This window comes from Miniopterus natalensis, chromosome 4 (genome assembly GCF_054644295.1).
Source record: "Miniopterus natalensis isolate mMinNat1 chromosome 4, mMinNat1.hap1, whole genome shotgun sequence".
Taxonomy (NCBI): Eukaryota; Metazoa; Chordata; class Mammalia; order Chiroptera; family Miniopteridae; genus Miniopterus; species Miniopterus natalensis.
In genome coordinates, this window is record NC_142084.1 from 9,348,812 (window position 1) to 9,370,091 (window position 21,280).

Below are 21,280 nucleotides of genomic sequence, written 5' to 3' on the forward strand. Positions count from 1 at the left end.
TTCTGAAGGTCTGGTGAAAATACCCCACAGTGGTTGCAAGAAGTTTGGGAGCCAAAAAGTTTGGGGTTGAAGGGCTGGCCCTGCCGCTCCGACTAATCATCTCATATCCTCAGCCAGGGGTGGGCAAACTCTTTTTGTATGCCTGATTTTATACCACTTGTGGGCTAAGAAATGCTTCCACATCTTAAAATGATTGGAAAGAAATGAAAGAAGAATAGTGTTGCAGGATGCAGCCAGTTATGTGAAGTTCAGCTTTCAGCCTCCACTGTGCTTCATGGACACAGCGTGCCTGTTTGTTTACAGATCTTACACATTTGGGGTTTGTCTCTGGCTGCTTTTGCTTCTTTTGATGGCAGGGTTGAGTTGGTGATAGTGACCATCTTGCGCCTTGAAGCTGAAAATATTTACTCTCTGGTTCTTCACAGCAGAAGTTCACCCACTCTCCCCTAAGCCTCACTTTCCTTGTCTCTAAGGAGAGACTGAGCCTCGGGGTTGTTGTAAGAATTAAATAAAATGATCTAGGTCAGTGGTTGGCTGTGGTCTGGGGAGATTGGCTGTTATCAGTCCTTGTCTGTAGAGCTAAGGTAAAATTCTGGAAGTCTCGAAGTTTCTTGCATGTTGCACTCTGTGCCTTAACTCCTTGTGTGTCATTTCTGAGCAGACCCCGTCCACGACCCTCCCACCCAGGCGGATGCTCCTGAAGGAATGAATCGTAACCCCCCTCCTCTCTCCCCCTGTCTTCCAGGAGCTGCACCTCTGTGTGTCCCGCAGGCATTTTGCTCTGGAGCGGGGCTGCAGGCTGCGTGGGCTGCCTCCGGGCAATTACAGCGTGAGGATACGGGCCACCTCCCTGGCGGGCAATGGTTCCTGGACGGACCCCACCTATTTTTACGTGGCAAACTACTGTGAGTCTGCACGGCAGCTTAGACAAGTTGGGTCTGTGCTTGCTGCTGGGAACAGCAGAACATTTCAGGGAATAGTTGGGGGTGGTTAGAGGCTGTGCCTGCTGGCCCTGGACTTGACCTCTGGGTCTGCCTGCTGCTGTGTGACAGGGGCAAGGTGCTTGTCCTCTCTGAGCTTGCGCTTACTCATCTGTCCATGGGGATAATAGTAGGACCACCTCTGGGGGTGAAGGGAAGTTTCAGTGACAGGAAGGTCATGTGGCTGGCACAGGGCAAGTCTGATAAACACACCAGCTCCTGTGAAGTAGTGTTTCCATCTTTGTTATTAGCTGGGCCATGTCCTCCAATGGAGTAGGTGGCAAGTTCCCTGCTCAGCCTTGGATGTGCTCTCCATGTTCATGCAGTAAGTGCCGCCACTTGGCCAGCTGGACACTGGACAGTAGGGTGGGGAGAGGTGGGGAGGGCTGAGCTGGTCAGGGAGTGCCTCCTGGTGACATCTTGGCCAGGACCTGGAAGAATGTACAAGTGGGGGTAAAAGAAGATGTTTAGTTTGGCCCGTGGTAGGAACACTAGAGTGAGTGAACAAATAACTTGGAAGGAGGGGAGCCTAGACCAGGAGGAGCAGGGGCTTGGTGGCAGGGGTGAGATGTGGCCTCTGCTTGGCTGGCTGGAATTTCACGGACCTGGCATGGTGGGAGTGTGGGAAGTGGGGAGTGGGGGTGATTCTTGCTGGGAGACCTCTGGTAAGGGTCAGGACTAGGATGAGATTTTTGACACCAGCCGGGTGTCCTGCACTGTGATTCCAATGCTGTGACTGCAGTTAGCATGGAGCCCACAGGGTAAAGAGCACAGTTTTCAACCAGGCTGCTCTCACCTTGACCGCAGGTGCAGTTTGGGGGTTCTCTAGGCCACCTGCACTTCTGACCAACTGGCTACAAATTCGGGGGTTCTCAGGACGCTTTCCTATTAGATCATTTGCTAGAATGGCTCACAGAACTCAGGAAAGTACTATCATTACAGAGACAGTTTTATTGTAAAGGATATAAGTCGGGACTACCCAAATGAAGAGACATATAGGACCAGGGCCAGGAGGGTCCTGGACACAGGGCCATGTGTCCTCTCTCCGCTGATCAGGAAACATCATGTCACCCTCCCAACATACCCATGTATTCATCCTCTGAGCTTTGCCGGCAGAGTTTTTATTGGGGTTTCATTACCTCGGTGTGATTGATCTTATCTTTGGCCATGTGACTGAACTGTATCTCGAGCCCTGCTCCTCTCCCTGGAGGTCAGGCTGACTGGAAGTCTCACCCCTCCGATCACATGCTTGCTCTTCTGGTGACCAGCCCCCATCCTGAGTCATCTCACCTTCTGGCATAAACTCATGTGTATTCCAAGAGGCCCGTCAATGACAAAGACACTCTACTCCTTAGGATATCAAAGATTTGGAGTCTCCCGTAAGAACCAGGAACACCATGGATAAAATTCAAAGGAAAATATCAGAGTGGGAGTATCATATAGATATTAACAAAGAGTTAATATCTTTAATACAGAACGAATATATAGTTGACTCCTGAACAACATGGGTTTGAACAGTGTGCATCCACATATACGCAGATTTTTTTTTAATAAATAGAGTAAATGTATTTTCTGATGATTTTCTTAATGACATTTTCTTTTCTCTATCTTACTTTATTGTAAGAATATATTATATAATACAAATAACTTACAAAATATGTGTTGCTCATCTGTTTGTTATCCATAAGGCTTCCTGTCAACAGTAGGCTATTAGGAGTTGAGTTTTGGGGGAGTCAAAAGTGAAGCGCAGATTTTCAACTGGGAGTGGGGGCCGGCGCCCCTCACCCCGGTGTTGTTCAAGGGTCACTTGTATATATATTATATGAGTAAAAGATAGATGTCCTAGCATAAAAATAAGCAAAGAACATAGATAACTCATTAAAAAAAAAAAGAAAACGTAAGAAAAAATGTCCATTCTCACTCAAAAGCATAGTAAAAAAGAAAAAAATGCAAATTAAAACAAGTTGTAATTTTCAACTTATCAAATTGGCAAGGTTTTTATTGTTGTTTTTATAATTACAGTACTTAGTGTTGTCCAAGAGTTCAGACACATGGAAATTACTTTATGGTTGGTGAGTGCTAAAATGTAATACTTTAATAATGTGCGTCAGAAATTTATAAGGGATCTTACTATTTGAGCCAACAATTCTGGTTCTAGAAATGTATAGTAAGGAAACAATCAAAGGTGTCTAAAAAAGATACATGTTCAAGGAAATTGAGCATAACATTACTCACAATAGCCAAAAATCTGGAGTGTTAGATGTTACACTTTAGATTACAGATGCCCCTTGAGCAACGCAGGGGTTAGGGGTATAGAGCCTCCTGCGCCATCAAAAATCCTTGTATAACTTTCCACTCTCCAAAAACTTAACTATTAATAACCTACTGTTTACAGGAAGCCTTACCAATAACATAAGCAACTGAAGTAACACCTATTTTGTGTGTTATATATATTATATACTGTATTCTTACAATAAAGTGAGCTAGAGAAAAGAAAATATTAAGAAAATCATAAGGAAGAGCAAATACGTTTACAATGTGTATTTACTGAAAAAAGATGTGTGTATAAGTGGGCCCACGTGGTTCAGACCCATGCTGTTCAAAGGTCAACTATGCTTTTTAAAGAAAGTCTTTATCACATAACAGGCAGGGAAGCAAGGTACCAGGGTGCAAAATTGAAGGAGGTGCTCACTCTCAGGGGCTGTCCTTCCCCTTGCGTGTCCCAGAGCAAGAGTTTCTCAGATTTTGCACCCTGGGGGCCTCCCTTCCATCAACTTTGTTTTGACTGCCACTGGAATCTGAGGAGCGAGCAGGACTGTGGGGTCTGGGAAGCAGAGATGGGGTGCACCATGGCTCTCAGATTCTGCCCTGAGACATGCTGAGTCCTAACCACTTGGTAGCCTCCAGCTTTCCTGCTGCTTAGGGAAAAGGGAGGGCAGGAGGGACGTTCGAACAACTGCACATAACCAGGCCATTTCTGTTTCTCACATCACATTCAATAACCAGACTTTTATGGAGACTTTCAGCCTGCCAGGGGCCACTGGAGATGGCACTGACAGTTTGCTGTCAGCTAGGGAGGTGCAGGAGGACGAGGTATCTCAGGATAGAGCCAGCCACCAAAGGCAGCCTGGGGCATTGGTCAGACCTCACTCAGATGGCCCGGGTCTAATGCATGCTGCTCTGTGAATCAGCCCTGGGACTTTGGGCAAGACCCCTCTCCTCCCTGAGCCTCTGTTTTCCAGTCTATTAGCTGGCGTTAGTCAGAGTACCTCCCACCTTGACTTACAGGACAGTTAAATAAGATCACCACACAAAGCACTTCACACAGTGCCTGGCTTTTAGTAAGTGTCCCTTAAGCTGCTATTATTAAAATACTCAGATGACCGGATTCCTTCTCTGACTTCTCCCAACCCATTTTTTCCTTGACTTGGAAGAGTCTGGATAAATAGGCGTGTTTACAATTTCTGACAACTTGGCCTTGTATGCAAATTAAAAAAATAAAGGCCACATAGTATTTCTGCAGCTAGTTTAAACGAGGTTCTTTGGGGGAAATCACTTTATTTTGCCTGGCACTCTTCCTGGCAACCAGGACACCCACCAGTGTCAGTGGGCCAACCGTTGAGTGAGAAGGGGCAGGACTGACCGTCTAGCACACAGAGGACACTCCTGCTGGCTTTTTTAATCTGTCAGAGCTGCTGTTAGGAATCAAGACAGGCTATTTAATTTGCAGGGCTCAGTACAAAGTGAAAATGTGGGGTCCTTGCTTAAACCCAGAGCATGGCCCCTCTGAGTGTGGGACCCTGGGTGACGGCCTGGGGTGCATGGCTATGAAGCTGGCCCTGGATGGGACAGGAGAGGCTGGCAGCAGGCAGTGGTCTGGGGGTCAGGGTTGTGCTTCTAGAATTCAGACCTCTGAGCCTGCTGTCCAGCCCCAAGGGTCCAAATGGTGCTTCAGGACTGCTGGGAAATAAGGGTCTAGGAGACCAGCAGGGAGAGGCTCAGGGACAGGAAAAAAAAAGATGGGGGACAAGTGTGTGTGGCCCACTGTTGTATTTGTAGATGTGATTTGTGATGTGAACACATTTTGATACAAAACATGTATTTTCTTATTCTATTTCAGTAGATGTTCCATCAAATATTGCAAAAATCGTCATCGGCCCCCTTGTCTTTGTCTTTCTCTTCAGTGTTGTGATTGGAAGCATTTACCTGTTCCTGAGGAAGAGGTGAGTGGGGCAGGGGTGGGTGCTTAACAGTCGGCTCTCCAGGAAAATTAAGCCTAGGTACACAGATACAGGTACAGCTGTATCTAAGTTTGTTATAAAGTTTACTGATCTAAAGGATGTATAGCATGCAATTTACAGATAACGATCATAATACAATGTACAGTGCAGTTTATAGTAAATTCCCTCACCAAATACTTTCATTGGTGTTTCTCCCTGAACCTTTGTTTCTATAGCCAACCTATGGTTGTAGTTGACAAACAGGTGTTCTTGAATGTTGATTGATATTTTGTTTATGTTAAAAGAGTAGACCAAAAATGAAATAAGACATTTATGACATGTTTAAGTTTAATCTACATCAGTAACATTTTTTCTGTCACTTTCTCAAGCCCAGAGAAACAACAGAACAAGAAATCAAGCCTTGGTTTGTAGCATTTGCCTATTGCCGTGGTGTAAATATTCCCACTGTGACCAATTTCAAGCTATAGACATGATATCGTTGGATGCAGAGTTAGGAAGGGATATGAAGTTGCTCACTATTGTATAGTGTCTCTGCCATACATCTACAATAATGTAAATAAATGAGGTGACATAGGTGGCCTTAAGAGCACTGATCATAGTAAAAAGTAGTGTGATAATGAAGAAGTAGTGAGTTTTGAATATTGTTACCTTTGCTTTTAATATAATTTATTTAATTATAAGCCTGTAATTTATTTATTTATTTTGTTAATCCTCACTTGAGGATATTTTTTCCATTGATTTTTAGAGAGAGTGAAAGGGAGGGAGTGGGGAAAGAGAGAGACAGAGAGAGAGAGAGAGAAACTTCAATATGAGAGGGACACATTGATTGGTTGCCTCCCACACAGGCCTGACCAGTGTTGGGGATCGAACCTGCAACCCAGGTATATGCCCTTGACCCCTTAAGTGGGTATCAAACCCATGACCCTTTGGTGCACAGGCTGACACTGTAACCACTAAGCAACACTGGCCAGGACTGACTAACAGTGTTTCTTGTGAGCTGGGATGAGATGGCTCCAGAACAGCACTGGTGCATGGATGCTGCTGATAAGGGTGCTGCTTACACCGCGGAGGCCTGTAGCCTGTAGGGACCCATGAAGCCCTGTGGGAGTCTCAAGCTGGAATGCCTCCCTTTTCTCTTCCAGGCAGCCAGATGGGCCGATGGGACCACTCTATGCTTCTTCAAACCCTGAGTACCTCAGTGCCAGCGATGGTGAGTACCGTCCTCTTTCCTATGGGTGGCCAGAATCCTACTATCCAGTTTCCTTTGCCATCACGGTCAAGTGAAAGTCAAGGGTTCACACCCCAGGAGACTGAGACGAGCCCTCTTGTTCACTGGAGCTGAAGACTTGCCCCTTGCTACAGAAACGCCATTACTGGGAGCAGTCAGACACCTGCTGTCTGGCCCCTGTTTGAATGGGCTGGTCTAGCTGGTCTGGGACCTGTCGGCTGGGCTGGGCTGGGCTGGGCTGGGCTGGGAGGCTGAGAGCCTCGTGCCCCAACTGTAGGGGTGTGGAGCTTGGGGCCTGTGCCAGAGATCGCTCAGGGTCAGAGCCAGAAAGCTATGCCTGAACTTGGTGCCCAAGCTGGGAGGTGAGAATTGGAAGCCAAAACGGGAGGTTGGGGATGGGGTGAGGAAGACAAGAGACAAGATAGGGTGGGTTGGAGGCAGTGTGGGTGCCAGGGACACATCTGCTGTTGTTGGTGGGAACATAGGTCTGACACCCAGATTTTCCTTGATTGTACCAAAGGGCAGTGAGTGACCCCTGGAGATAAGGCCTGGCTGCATCTGTTACATTACAAGTTTCTAAACTGCTTCATGCAGCAAAAATAAAGTCACTTCAAGGCATGAGCACCATTGCCCAGCAGGACAGTGGCTTGGGATACAGGGGTGGGTGGTGTTTTTAAGGGTGCCCCGGATTTGTTTTAATCATGTCTGATAAGACATGCAGACACAGAAGTGACTGTCCTGAAGGAAGATGTTTATCCTCATATGCCCTAGAAACAGGCGGCATGCACCATGCCAGGCCACATGAGGAAGCACCAGGGTCTGTCAGGAGGCAGCAGGAGGGGGGAAGCATGGGTGAGAACCTTTATTGTGGTTTCTGCAACAAAGGCAGGGCTGGGTAGGACAGGGCGAGACTTAGGGTGGGCTCATGTGAATAATTTCAGGGGGCTCTGGGACTCAAGGGCTGCCCTAGTTGTCTGGCAGCTGGCCCTGGGGTGAGTAATGACTAAGGCAGGTGGATAGTGGCCCTGAGCCTGAGAGCTCCATAAAGGAGGTGGGGGGATGGGCTCCGGATTGGTTGGTTTGCATGTCAAAGGAACTTTTCTAGGCGAGTCCTTACCATTACTAGGAACTGGTTACCCCTGGGTGGGGGGCAGCGGTCCTTCCAGGGTAAGCAGGGCGCCCAGATGTCAGAGCGTCAGAGCAGAGAACCTATAGAAAGTAGGTTATTGCAGATGGGAATGTGCAGAGGGAACAGGAGCGGGAGGGAATGAACATTGATCGAGGAGCCTCCTCTCCATGTTTGGGAATGGCGCTGGTATGACACATCAGAGACAGGGAAGCTGATCCTCAGGGCTGCTGTTAGGTCTCACAGTTAGGGGTAAGGCCTAGGGACACACACAGGGAAAGACCCAGGCTCAGGACCCTGGGGGCAGGGTGCCCCTATTGAGCATCTGTGAGTCATTTGAGTGCAGAGCTCTTGTGTGATTCAGTGTCCTTGCATGAGCTTTTGGCTAGGGTTGCTATAACCATGTACCACACACTGGGTATCTTAGAAAACAGAATTTAATTTTCTCACAGTTCTGGAGGCTGAAATTTTGAGGTCAGGGTGATGGCAAGGTCAGTTTCTCCTGAGTCTTTTCTCCTTGATGTGTAGATGGCCGTCTTCTCCCTGTGTCACACATGGTCTTCCCTCTGTGTGTCTGTGTCCTAATCTCTTATAAGGACACCAATCTTGTTGGATTACAGCCCACCCTAATGACCTCATTCTACCTTGATTATCTCTTTAAATATCTTATTTCCAAATAGAGTCACATTCTGAGGTCCCAGGGTTAGGGCTTCAACCTATAAATTGGGGGGGGGGGGGGGCACAATTTAGCCCATCATAGTGATGGCACAGAGGAAGGCAGGAACCGTTTGGGCTTTTCTCATGAGGCCTTCATGCATTTGCCTGTGTTCATTTGCTGTATAACAAACCACCCCAAACAGTGGCTTAAAACCACCATTAATTAGTTCACAATTTGGTGGGTCTGCTCCCAGGGCTGTGCTCTGCTGGGCAGTTCTTCTGGTTTCACTCGTGTGGCTGCACTTGCCTGTGGATCAGCTGACGTTGTGTGGCCCTGGATGGGCTCACTTACATGTTTGGTGTTTTATAGGGTGGGTGGTTTCCCATCCCCTTGGCACTTTGCAGAAACGGCAGCCTTATATGGGAAGTAGCATCCTTAGACCGTGGGTCTCTGAATCAGACAGGGAGGATGGGGGTGCAGGCTCAGCTTGGTACTTACTGGATAGGACCCTTGACTGGCGTGGCTCCTTTCTGAGTCTCTGCCATCCCCTCCATGAGGGCAGGGACCACACTTGTCCTGTTCTTGGCAATGTGTCTGGCACATGTCCTGGATCACAGAGGTCACTTAGTGAACATTTGCCTGGGGGCTTGGGTGGGAGGTGGCTGGGGATCCCCCGAGGATACTGTGTAGATAAGTAAGAAGTAGTGTTCCCCTGTTCTGTATACGTGCCGGATGAGTGGGAAGTGCCTCGGGATAAGATCACCCTCCTGCGAGAGCTGGGGCAGGGCTCCTTCGGCATGGTGTATGAGGGCAACGCCAAGGACATCATCAAGGGCGAGGCAGAGACTCGAGTGGCGGTGAAGACAGTCAACGAGTCGGCCAGTCTGCGGGAGCGGATCGAGTTTCTCAACGAGGCCTCAGTCATGAAAGGCTTCACCTGCCATCACGTGGTGAGTCCTTTTGCCCCGGGAGCATGCAAAGGTTACTCTTATTAGCCAAAGAAGAGATTCTGGCTGTAATGAACAAAAAGCATGTGTTTGAGCAAAAATTCGCAACCCGAGGGACCCAGAGTCAAGTAGCAACTACACTGTGCTCCAGAGAGAACCAAGAGGGGCAGGGTTGCTGAAGGCAGAAACCCCACTGTGCACTCTTTCCTGCCAGCGGAGGATGCTGGCGAGGCTACCAGGGCTCCATTAGTTTCAATATGCAAAGTGCAAGGTGGAAACTGCGAGGAGGGCAAGCCCCTGGGTTGTTCCTGGGTGTTTAAGGCTCGGCCTTGAGCTGTGTTTAGCTGCAGGTTAGCAACGTAACAGCAGCTCCGAGAACCAAGGCACAGGACTGCAGAGGCCCCACTTCCCTGAAAGCCTCCCGACCCTCTTAGTGACTCTCAGCGATGCTTGCCCACGTTTACGTTTCTCGATCATCGCTTTCATGTTGGCTCCCTCTCTGCTCTGCTCCGCTGTTCCTCCTACGCACAGAGCATGAGGACAGTGGGTGCGGACCCCTTGCCCAGCCCCAACCCTACTGAGCTTCCCAAAAGTGGGAGGAGGGTCTCTCTTCTCCAATCCCACCTCACTTGGAGACAAATTCTTTCTGTCCCAGTGCTTTCTGGAGTCTTCCATCTTATCTTCTCAGCACCTTTTTAACCCTTCAACACACAGTGGTGCGCCTTTCCCTCGTCCCCCCTAAGTCAGCAACACTCCTCCTGGCCTTCTGCTTCCACATTGCCTATTTTTCTCTTGAATCTCCTGTCCCTTCATCTGTCCCCCTGCTCTGCGCTAAGCCCTGTTCTCATCTCTGATGCCCTGTGGAGCTTCCAACACAGTGGGTGCAGACAGACCCTAAAGCCAGTAGGCTCATCAAGGGAGATGCTGCTGTGGCAAAATGAGAAAGGAGAGCTGGCTTGGGGCATTGGGAATTCAGGAGTGGGGGAGGTGTGTTTGAGCAAAGACAGAAAGGATATAGGGACAGCCATGTGGACACGTGAGGGAGCAGAGGGTCAGGCCTGAAGGTGGGGATGTGCCTTGTGTGCTCAGAGATGTCAGGAACTGGCCAGTGATTTGCCTGTCTGCTCCCCCCCACCCAGACTCTAGTCCTGAATTCTCCCTTCTTGTCCCCCCTCCCAGGGCGTTGACCCTGGCATGGGAGCCGGACAGACTAGGGATTACCACAAGAGCAGGGTGCTGTGGGTGACCAGACAGGGAGAGCTGCGCGAGTTGAAATCTTCCCGCAGACCCTCATGCCAGGCCCCCCACCCCCCCACATACTTGCTCTGCAGGTCCGGCTCCTCGGGGTGGTGTCCAAAGGCCAGCCTACGCTGGTGGTGATGGAGCTGATGACTCATGGAGACCTGAAGAGCCACCTTCGGTCCCTGCGGCCTGACGCCGAGGTGAGCTGCCCCTGGGTACTGTGCAGGGCACTCACTCCAGGCCTCTGCCCAGTGTCGCTGAACACCCTTCTGTTCTGACTTTAGAATAACCCCGGCCGCCCGCCCCCCACCCTGCAAGAGATGATTCAGATGGCGGCGGAGATCGCTGATGGCATGGCCTATCTGAACGCCAAGAAGTTCGTGCACCGGGACCTCGCGGCTCGAAACTGCATGGTGGCCCACGATTTTACCGTCAAAATCGGAGGTTCGTCTGGCTTTCTGCTTTGGACTGTATGGCCCAGGCCACATTTAATTTCAGAAGTAATTGTCTATCATGGGTTGTTAAAGCTTTGCCAGTGGTGAAAAGGGGCAAGGTTTTGGACGGGCATCTGATTCTCACAATGTAAATTTTTTTTTCCAAAATCTTTTTTTTTTACTTTAAATTAAAAAAAATTTTATTTTTCAATTACATTTTACATTCTATATTATTTTTACTAGTTTAGACAACCATACTTTACAAAGTTCCACACCGTAATTTAGTTGCATTCGTTCATTAACTTACTCCCTTCTTTAAGTGCTATTAGTGTTCCCTGTGTGCGAGCCACTGAGGGAGGCACTACCTGTGTGCCGATCAATATGTCACCATGGTTTTTCTGCCCTCGTGGGCTTGCAGTCTTTATCTGCACCATCTAGCACAGTAGGCACCGGCCACATGTGCCCATCTACGTTTAAATTAACTTACATTAAGTAAAATTAAAAAGTCAGTTTGTTGGTCGCATGGGCCACATTTCAGGTGTCCAGTAGCCACCTTGAGCCCAGTGGCTGCCATAGTGGACGCTGTGGGTATAGACCATGTTCATCACCACAGAAAGCTCTGGGCAGAGCTGTTGTAGATCAACAGTAAAATGGTGCACACTCATAGACGAGATAAAGAAGGTGGGAAAGGAGCACTGAAGGAAATGGACATTCCTGACCCGGAGGAAAGGCCTCTGTCTGAAAAGAGGCACCATTTCCCCCAAGACTCGGAGGCTTAGAAGTTGACCTGAGTCACTCAGGTCAACAGCATCCCAGGGGGAGGTACAGCACATGGAGGGGTGACGCTGTGGTGTCAATGAAATGCATGTGGAGGGGACAGAGCAGCCTGAGATAAGATATTAGGGAGAGGCAGGAGCCAGACCCAGAAGGGTCTTGCAAGTCATAGTAAGTCATCCAGACATTGTCCTGGGCAGCCAGTGCAAAGCAGGGTGTGATGTGATCCTGTTTATGATCCCCAAAGACAGTCCCCGACATTAGCAGTCAGTGGAAGCGAGAAACGATGTTATTCTGTTTATAATCTCCAAAGAGCTTAGCCTGTATCAGCAGGGGAAGCTGGAGTGACAAAGTGATGCCATTCTGTCCTTGAAGCTTCTCTTGGGCAGTGGGCTGTCAGGGTCCGGGTGGAGGGAGGGTCCTGTAGGTGAGAGAGGGCGGTGGGCCTGGCTGGTGCCAGGGCAGTGGAGAGGAGCAGATAGTCAGGGAGGGATGCGGAGGGAGAGTGGGTAGGACTCGCCACTGTTTTGCGGGTGGGATGTGAGGAAAGGGGATGGTCAAAGGGAGGCCCAACTCTGGGATTCTGGCCGGGCCGCTGGCTGTTGGGGGGGTCACACGCAGTGGGGAGCAGTGGGTTGGCTGCAGAGTTAATAGTTTGATTCGGGTGGCTTGTGGGCCAGGGGTGGGAAGGAAGTGTTTCTGAGAGTGGGATTCCCAGACTCCGGCCAGAATATCACTTTTTGCCACCTGGTGGTTCCTTTTCCTTCCCTTCGAATGGTGGCCCACCCTCTTCCTCCACATGCCATGAGCACCCTCAGAGTCCACTCTCCCTGGGTTCGGTGGCAGCCCAGGCGAGTATACGCCTGGACCAGCCGCGCCTATGCGAGGGCTCTGCCAGGGGCGGGACAGTGAAGAGGGCGACACCTGAGCCACAGGCGGAAGGGTTAAGGGTTTGTGAACCGTTTGTTGGCAGACTTTGGAATGACCAGAGACATCTATGAAACGGACTATTACCGGAAAGGCGGCAAGGGCCTGCTTCCTGTGCGCTGGATGGCACCTGAGTCTTTGAAGGACGGGGTCTTTACCACTTCCTCTGACATGTGGTGAGTTGTGCGTGAGCTGGCTGGTAGAATGCTAGGGCTGAGTTCCAGGTCACCCCGCTAGTCTGAGTGACAGGGCAGTGACAACCCGCCTTCCTCATGGCCATCAAGGAAATGAAGGGAATGTCATGTCTGAGGACTCTTGCACAGCTGCTGTTACATCCCAGTTGAGGCTAATTTTATAGACGTTTCTGAATGCAGCATAATTTATTTTTTTCATTTTTATTTATTTGTTTGTTTTTCTATTACAGTTCCCATTCAATATTACGTTTGTTTTAGGTGTACAGCATAGTGGTTAGACATTTGTAATACTTATGAACCGATCCTCCCAGCAGGTCTAGTGCCCACCTGGCAACATACATACTTACTACGTTATTGACTCTATTCCCTGTGCTGTACTTTACATCCCTGTGACTATTTTATAACTACCAGTTTGTACCTCTTAATCCTCCACCCAATCCCCCAACCCTCGTCCTATCTTAACTCTCTGCTTGTTCTCTGTATCAATGAGTTTGTTTCTGTTTTGATTGTTAGCTTATTTTGTGTTTTAGATTTCACATGTAAGTGAAATCACAATGTATTTGTCTTTCTCTGGCTGACTTATTTCACTTAGCGTAATACCCACTAGGTCCAACCATGTTGTTGCAAATGGTAAGATTTTGTTCTTTTTTTATGGCTGAATAATATTCTGTTGTGTATATGTACCACATCTTCTTTGTCCAGTTGTCTGTTAATGGGTACTTAGTTTGCTTCCATTTCTTGGCTATTGTAAATAATAGGGCAGTGAACATAGGGATGCATATATCTTTTCAAATTAGTGTTTTGGATTTCTTCAGATACATATTCAGAGGTGGAATTGCTGGGTGATACAGTAGTTCTATTTCTAATTTTCGAGGAAACCCCGTACTGTTTTCCATAATGGCTGCACCAATTGGCAATCCCACCAATAGTGATGAGGGTTCCCTTTCCCCACATCCTCACCAGCAATTGTTGTTTGTTGATTTATTGATGGTAGCCCTTCTGACAGATGTGACGTGGTATCTCATTGTGGTTTTAATTTGAGTTTCTCTGATGTTTAGTGATGTTGAGATCTTTTCATATGTCTATTGGCCATCTGTATGTCCTCTTCGGAGAAGTGTCTGTTCAGGTGCTTTGCCCATTTTTAAATTGGATTGCTTGTTTTCTTGGTGTTGAGTTATATGATTTCTTTATAAATTTTGGATATTAACATCTTATCAGATGTATCATTGGTGAATGGGTTCTCCCAATTGGCAGGTTGTCTTTTTGCTTTATTGATGTGCAGAAACATTTTAGTTAGATTTAGTTCCATTTGTTTATTTCTTTTTTTGTTTCCCTTGCCCTGAGGAGTTATGTCAGAAAAAATATTACTAAGAGAAATGTAAGAAATTTTACTGCGGGTGTTTGTTTTCTTTCAGGAGTTTTATGGTTTCTAGTCTTACATTTAAGCCTTTAATCCATTTTGAGTTTATTCTTTATGGTGTAAGAAGGTGGTTTAGCTTCATTTTTTGCATGTATCTGTCCCATTTTCCCAACACCATTTATGGGATAGATTGTTTTTGCCCCATTGTATATTCTTGCCTTGTTTTTTGATAGATTAATTGACCATATAGGTATGGGTTTATTTCTGGTGTCTCTAGTCTGTTCCATTGATCTGTCTGTTTTTATATCAGTGCCGTGCTGTTTTGATTATTATAGCCTTGTGGTATAGTTTGAAATCAGGTAGGATGATGCCTCCAATTTTGTTTTTCTTTTTCAAGATTGCTATGGCTTTCTGGGGTCTATTGTGATTCCATATAAATTTTACAATTATTTGTTCTAGTTCTGTGAAAAATGCCATTGGTATTTTTAAAGGGATTGCATTAAATCTATAGATTGCTTTGGGTATTATGGACATTTTAACGATGTTAATTCTTCCTATCCATGAACACGGTATATGCTTCCATTTATTTGTATCTTCTTCAGTTTCTTTCTTCAACAAGATCTTATAATTTTCTAAGTACAAATCTTTTAACACCTTGGTTAAATTTATTCCTAGGTATTTTTTAATGGGATTATCTTAATTTCTCTTTCTGATAAGTTCATTATTGGTGCATAAAAATGCAATTCATTTCTGAATATTAATTTTGTATCCTGCTACTTTACTGAATTCATTTATCACTTCTAGTAGTTTTTTTGGTGGAACCTTCAGGGTTCTCTCTATTCGTATCATGTCATCTGCAAATAATGACAGTTTTACTTCTTCCTTTCCAATTTGGATGCCTTTTATTTCTTCTTTTGTCTGATTGCTGTGGCTAGGACTTCCAATACTATCCTGAATAAAAGTAGTGAGAGTGGATATACTTATCCTGCTCATGATCTTAAGGAAAATGTTTTAGCTTTCCCCCTGTTTTTTTTAATTACTTGAGGATATGTTTATTGGTTTTAGAGAGAGGAAGGGAGAGAGAGAGAGAAACATCGATGTGAGAAACATTGATTGGTTGCCTCCTAAATGCACCCTGACTGGGAATCAAACCCACAACCTAGAACCTAGGTGTGTGCCCTGACTGGCAGTTGAACCCACAACCTTTTTGTGCTTGGGATGATGCTCCAACCAAGTGAGCAACCTGGCCAGGGCTCTTTTTCGTCTTAATTCATTCTTGGAAGATTGTATATTCCTAGGAATTTATCCATTTCTTCCAGATTGTCCAATATATAGGCAGTTGTTTCCCCGCCAGACAAAAGCTGCCTGGATGATAAAGGTCTGCCTGAGAAATATGTCCTCTGCAGTATAGGGGAATGACTCAGGGTAGGAATCCAGATGGCTGCCCTCTGAGCTCTATTCCCCAAGCCAGTATCCCTAGATTCTCCTCACACAGCTCTGTTCCACTCTGTCCTCCCTCAGCCAGAGCCTAAGGTGAGTGGCTGCACATGAAATTTTGTGTGTAGGCCCTTTAAGAGGGTGCCTAAATTTCCAGCCTTCTCTCCCTGGTAGACAGGAACCCTGGTACTTCTCACAGCCAGATGTTATCTGTGCACCTTTCTTAGTTCTGGTGCTCTGGGTTGGTGAGCTCAGCCTTGGGTTTATACCCCATAGTTCTCAGTGGGAACCCCCCACAGCTGAAATATCCCTTGGAAACGTCAGCTGCTGCCTGTGGGGCCCGGCCAGCCCTCTCACGCTTCCGTACTTTGTACTGTCTCTGTGTGGTCTCCACTTTAAATCCTTGGTTATGAGGGTGTTTTTCAGCTAGTCTTCAATTGATTATTCAGGATGGTTTTTCTATAATTAGTTGTAATTCCACTTTGGTCCTGGAAGAGTGTTAGTGTAGCCTCCAGTTAATCCACCGCCACCTTGGAATCTGTGTTTGGGTCGTGATTGCTGTTTTCTCGTTCATGGGTGGGCTTGGCCCTCTCTGGCTGTCGGACTGTGAGGCTCAACTTCAACCACATCCTGCCAACTGTTATACAGGTGCTTACAGCACAAAGCAGGACAAAATAAGTCCAAACCGGAAACAGCACAAAATAAAACAAACCAATAACTAGAAGAGAAATAAGAACAAAATAATAGAATAAGAAAAGAAAAAAAAAATACTAAAAAACGTGAGACCAAAAATTAGGGAACAAAATAGAAACCAAAAGAAAGAATATGAGGAAAAAGAAGGAAGACAAAAATAAATATAAGAATAATAAATAAAGTAATAATAATGACAAATTAGTACTAATAATGAATTAAATGGAAGATAGAGTAGGAAAAGAAAAACGGGAAAAAAATAAAAAAATAAAGAGAGCAAAAAGAATAGACTGTGAGAAAAGGAAAGAGAGAGATAAAAGAGATGAAAGAGAAGGAAAAACGAAATATGACAGAAAAGGTTATGAAAAGATCTACAAATAGGAAGTAGAGTTCACCTCCACAGATTTTGGTGCCTACTGCGTTCACCCTTTGGATCTTCTCTTTGTGGAGTTTGCTAGATTTTGCTCTGAGGTTGTCTGATGCTGGCCAGTTGGTGTGCTGGCTCCGGGCCTTTTGGAGGTACTCTGGTGCTAGCCAATGTCAGTCGCTGTCCCTGCCTGGCACTCAGCAACCTGTCTGAAGCTTGGCAGGGCGGAACCCCAAGTAGTTCATTGGCCTGGGCCTCTGGAGTCCAGAGGCTCGTCTGTCTCCGGTTGTACCGTGAATGTCCCTGCTCTGAGCTGCTCTCCCTTCCCCCACGGAACTGTGTTCTGTGGAGGTATCCGGGATCTGGCCAGGATGGTTTAAACGGGCTCCCGTTGGGGTTGTTGCCTGTAACCTGTAGGAGGGGTGGCAGACACTCCTCTCCTTCCCAGGGCGGTGCTGCCTGAATTCACTGGAGACCTCTGATCTGCTTTATATAATGCAGCCGAAGGACCCAGCCATGCTTATCTGTCTCCTGGACAGAAGGCCACCCGGGAAACACAGTTGCAGTACCTCAGTTCTGCCTGGCTTTCTGGCACCCCCTCACTGCCACACCCAGTAGCAGGGGATTTAAAAAAATTCACCTCCACTGCCACTTCAGTCTTCCCCCATGGCCGACCGCACTGAGCCTGGGGATGTCTGAGCGCACCGTGCCATCAGGCTGAGCAGTTCAGGGGCAGATTTCTAGCCCAGCACCATTCCCCTTTGCTCCAGATGACAGAAGCCTGGGCAGACCTAGTAGCGGCCCAGGTCGGAGGCAAGGCGCTGCCCATGTGCTCGAGGTCAGCGAGGCTGGTCCTTTTCCCAAGCCACACAGTCCAACCCCTGTCTGGCTCTCTACCCAAAGTTCTTCCAGAGAAAAAAGGGCCCCTCAGAGTCACTCTTGGGTGTACCAATCAGATCCTTTCACTGGCCTCGAGCTCTGCCACGTGGCCTCTCCAGCAGACATAGATCAGAGCGAACTTCAGACGCTGGTGTTGTAACACAGAAGTTGCTCTTTGCCTGGGAAGGTGTGGTCTGTCTCTCCCAGGTGGACAAAATCCCCACTGGACCCCACCACCTGCTGCTAACCAGACTCCCCTTCTCTTCTCTGTTGTTCTGGATTGGGGATCCCAGTGTGGGGTGAGACCCCATGCTCCCAGGGGATGGGGGGCTTCGCTGCCACCGTATCTCTCCAGCTTCCCAGCTGTGCACCTGTGCAAGGTGGCTCACCCTCGCCACATTTTCTCTTGTTTTTCCCCTGTGTTCCCTGCTTTCATTATTTCAGATTAGCTACACTTCAACTGGCTTTTCAAGCCACTTGCTCTCCAGTTTAGCCGCAAGTCTGGTCTGGTGTTGGGAGCAAGCAGATGGAGTTTCCAGCTACTCTGTAATCGTTGTGGAATCTTATATTTATGATCTTTAAAAATATTTTTCTTCTTAATGGAGCCCCTTTAACATTTCTTGTTAAACTGTTTTGGTGGCAATGAACTCCTTTAGCTTTTTCTTGTCTGGGAAGCTCTTTGTCTCTCCTTCAGTTTTTAAATGATAGCCTTGCTGAGTAAAGTTGTCTTGGTTGTGTTTCCTTGCTTTTTTAAAAAAATATATGTTTTTGTTGATTTCAGAAAGAGGAAGGGGAGGGAGAGAGACATAGAAACATCAATGATGAGAGAGAATCGACTGACTGCCTCCTGCATGCCCCCTATTGGGGATCAAGCCCGAAACCCGAGCATTACCAAGGAACCAAACTGTGGCCTCCTGCTTCATGGGTTGACGCTCAACCACTGAGCCATGCTGGCCAGGCTGTAGTTCCGTGCTTTTTGTCTCTTTGACTATATTGTGCCAGTCCTTTCTAGCCTGCGATGTTTCTGTTGAGAAACCAGCTGACATTCTTAGGGTTGCTTCTAGGTAACTGCTTCCCCCCCCCCCCCGATTTTAAGCTCTTCTCTTTGCCTTTAACCTTTGCCATTTTACTTACGATGTGTCTTGCTGTGGGCCTCTTTGGGTTTATCTTCTTTGTGACTCTCTGTGCTTCCTTCACCAGATTAGGGAAGTTTCCCATTATTTCTTCAGATAGGTTCTCAATCCCTTGGTCTCTCTCTTCTCCTTCTGGTTTCCCTATGGTGTGAATGTCATTATGCTTGATGTTGTCCCAGAGGTCCCTTAAACTATCCTCATTTTAAATAATTTGTCTTTTTTCCTGTTTTGATTGGGTGCTCTCTACTACCTTGTCTTCCAAATTGCTGGTTCGATCCTGTGCCTCATCTAATCTGCTGGTTTCTTCTAGTGGATTCTTCATTCCAGTGTATTCTTTATTTCTGCCCCTCCTTCTAGTCTCTCATGGTTCCTTCTGTATTTCCTTAGTTATAAGATTTATGTTCAGCTAGTCTACAGATGGTTCTCCAGGTTAATTGTTCTATAATTTAGGTGTAATTTTCATATGGTCATGGGAGGATACGAGCACAGCAGTTACCTAATCCTCCATCTTGATAGGAAGTGAATCTGAATTACTTTATTAACTGGCCAGCCAGTTTCTAGGAAACCAGGGAAGGTGTGTGTATGTGTGTGTGTGTGTGTGTGTTTTAACGACTTCTTTGTTACTTCTCTCAACTGTTGTTGTCAGGTCCTTCGGCGTGGTCCTTTGGGAAATCACCAGCTTGGCAGAACAGCCTTACCAAGGCCTCTCTAATGAGCAGGTGTTGAAATTTGTCATGGATGGAGGGTATCTGGAGCAACCTGAAAATAGTCCAGAGAGACTGTAAGTATAGAAAGTGGTGTCCATTTAAAAGGCATTTCATTTTGCACACATGCTTGTGTTTGTATATCATGTCTACATGTGTGCTTGTTTCTGCATAACTTATGTCTATCTGTGTGCTTGTGTTTGCATACCATATGTTTACATGGATGGGTGCTTGTGTTTGCAGTCTTATATATACATGTGTGCTTGTGTTTGCACATCACACATGTACAGGCATGCTGGTGTTTGCATATGTCTACATGTGTGCTTGTGTTTGCATATTTTATTTTTGAATGACCCTTGGGTTTGCATGTCATGTCTTTGGAAGAGAACTGGGAAGCTGGGTGGGAGACTTATGTTTAACCCATGAATCTAATACAATGTTATATTCAACTATATCTCAGTAATACTGGAAAAAATAAGTCAGTAAGCATAAACATTAAAAATTTTTTTCTTTTAAATATTTGTTATGGGACCAAATGGACAACACATGCCATTAAACATTTGCAAAATTATTCAGCCGCACTAATAGTCCAATAGGTATAAAGTAAAATAAAGGAAAGTACTTTCTTCCTTAATTAGCAAATAAAGAAAGGAAGGAATGGAGGGAGGGAGAGAGAGGAAGGAAAGCAGGGTGAGTCTTGACGCTCGGTATTGGCAATGGTGTGGCTAGATAACCATTCTTACTGCCCTGTTATAAGAGCTACTCAGAGCAATGTTATTTAAAGTCTCAAAAAATTGAAATGATCTAAACATTCAGCAAAATGAGAATTGCCAAGTAAATTGATACGTTACTATGATGTAGCAATTGAAATTTCAAATGATGTTTTTAAGTATTTTATAACTCAGTGGATAAACCTGTTGAAATATTAAGTGAAAAAAGCGTGTATATGTTCCATTTCCAAACATGTCCAGGTAGAAAAGACAAGAGGTTATATCTGAAGGAGAGTTGTGTGTGAGCTGCATTTTCTCTATATTTTGGGGTGTTTTTAACTTTCTACAGTGAGCATTTATTACATATAAAATCTTTCATCATTGTTTTTTTAAGAAAAAAGTTTGACCTGAAAATTTATGGGAAGAGGCCCTTTCTGTCCTTCATCCCCAAAAGAGTAAGACATCAACGTAAAAAACCTGGTTTGAAGAGACCTCGTATGAAAAACAGTATGATGCAGAGTGTTTTAGAGTCTCCGAGCAAAGTGTTTCGAAACATTGCCTCGTGAAGGTCCTTTCCTAGCCAGGCCAGTTAGCAGCCAGCCGTGGCTCCAGGACCAGGGGGATTCAGGAGGCCCTAGGGCGGGGGTCTGCAAACTTTTTTGTAAACAGCCATGTTATAAGTATTTTTGCTTTGTGGCCCATGTTGCTCTCTGTTTCAGCTCCTCAACTCTGCCACTGTAGCTGGAAGGCAGCCATAGTTATGTGACTGTGTGTCAATAAATGTTTATTTACAAAAACACTCAGGGGGCCAGGTTTTGTTCAAGGGCCAAAGTTTGCCAACCCTGCCCTGGAACAAGTTACAGTGGGGAAAAGAAGAGGTAAACTGGAAATCCCAGGCCCTCAGCCCCTGTCCTGTTTGCCGTTAGCTGAGTAAAGTTGTAATGCTTTCCGGCCATCGTTGCGTTGAAAGAGTGACAGCGGGGCCTGCAGGACGGCCATGCAGAGCTGGCCATCTAGGTTCAGCCCGCACAGCTGCAGCTGTCAGGTGTGAGGACATATAAAACGAGGGACTGTGGTCTCAACATGTGGCAACATCAGGAGAGGCCTTTCTTGACCTGGCTCTGGAATAAGGCAGCCCCTTCGGCTCTCTTTAAAACCACCTTTCAGCAACCAATAGAATTGCTGCTTCTGCTTGACTGTTACTTGCACATGTAGCCACTGTCTGAAACGAACACATCACCTGTGGATG

General features: G+C 46.5%; 1 protein-coding gene across 2 annotated transcripts in view; it reads left to right on the forward strand.

The window, feature by feature from the left end:
- INSR (insulin receptor) overlaps positions 1–21,280 on the forward strand; it is a 151,874-nt gene that overhangs the window by 125,582 nt on the left and 5,012 nt on the right. Inside the window, exons 13-20 of one of the 2 annotated variants that reach the window (XM_087816272.1) lie at positions 746–905; positions 5,101–5,203; positions 6,364–6,431; positions 8,939–9,183; positions 10,512–10,622; positions 10,707–10,866; positions 12,604–12,733; positions 19,264–19,398. In XM_087816272.1, the coding sequence (XP_087672398.1) occupies positions 746–905; positions 5,101–5,203; positions 6,364–6,431; positions 8,939–9,183; positions 10,512–10,622; positions 10,707–10,866; positions 12,604–12,733; positions 19,264–19,398 (1,112 nt within the window). The remainder of the gene's footprint in view (positions 1–745; positions 906–5,100; positions 5,204–6,363; positions 6,432–8,938; positions 9,184–10,511; positions 10,623–10,706; positions 10,867–12,603; positions 12,734–19,263; positions 19,399–21,280) is intronic. The other variant, XM_087816273.1, reaches the window with a different exon arrangement.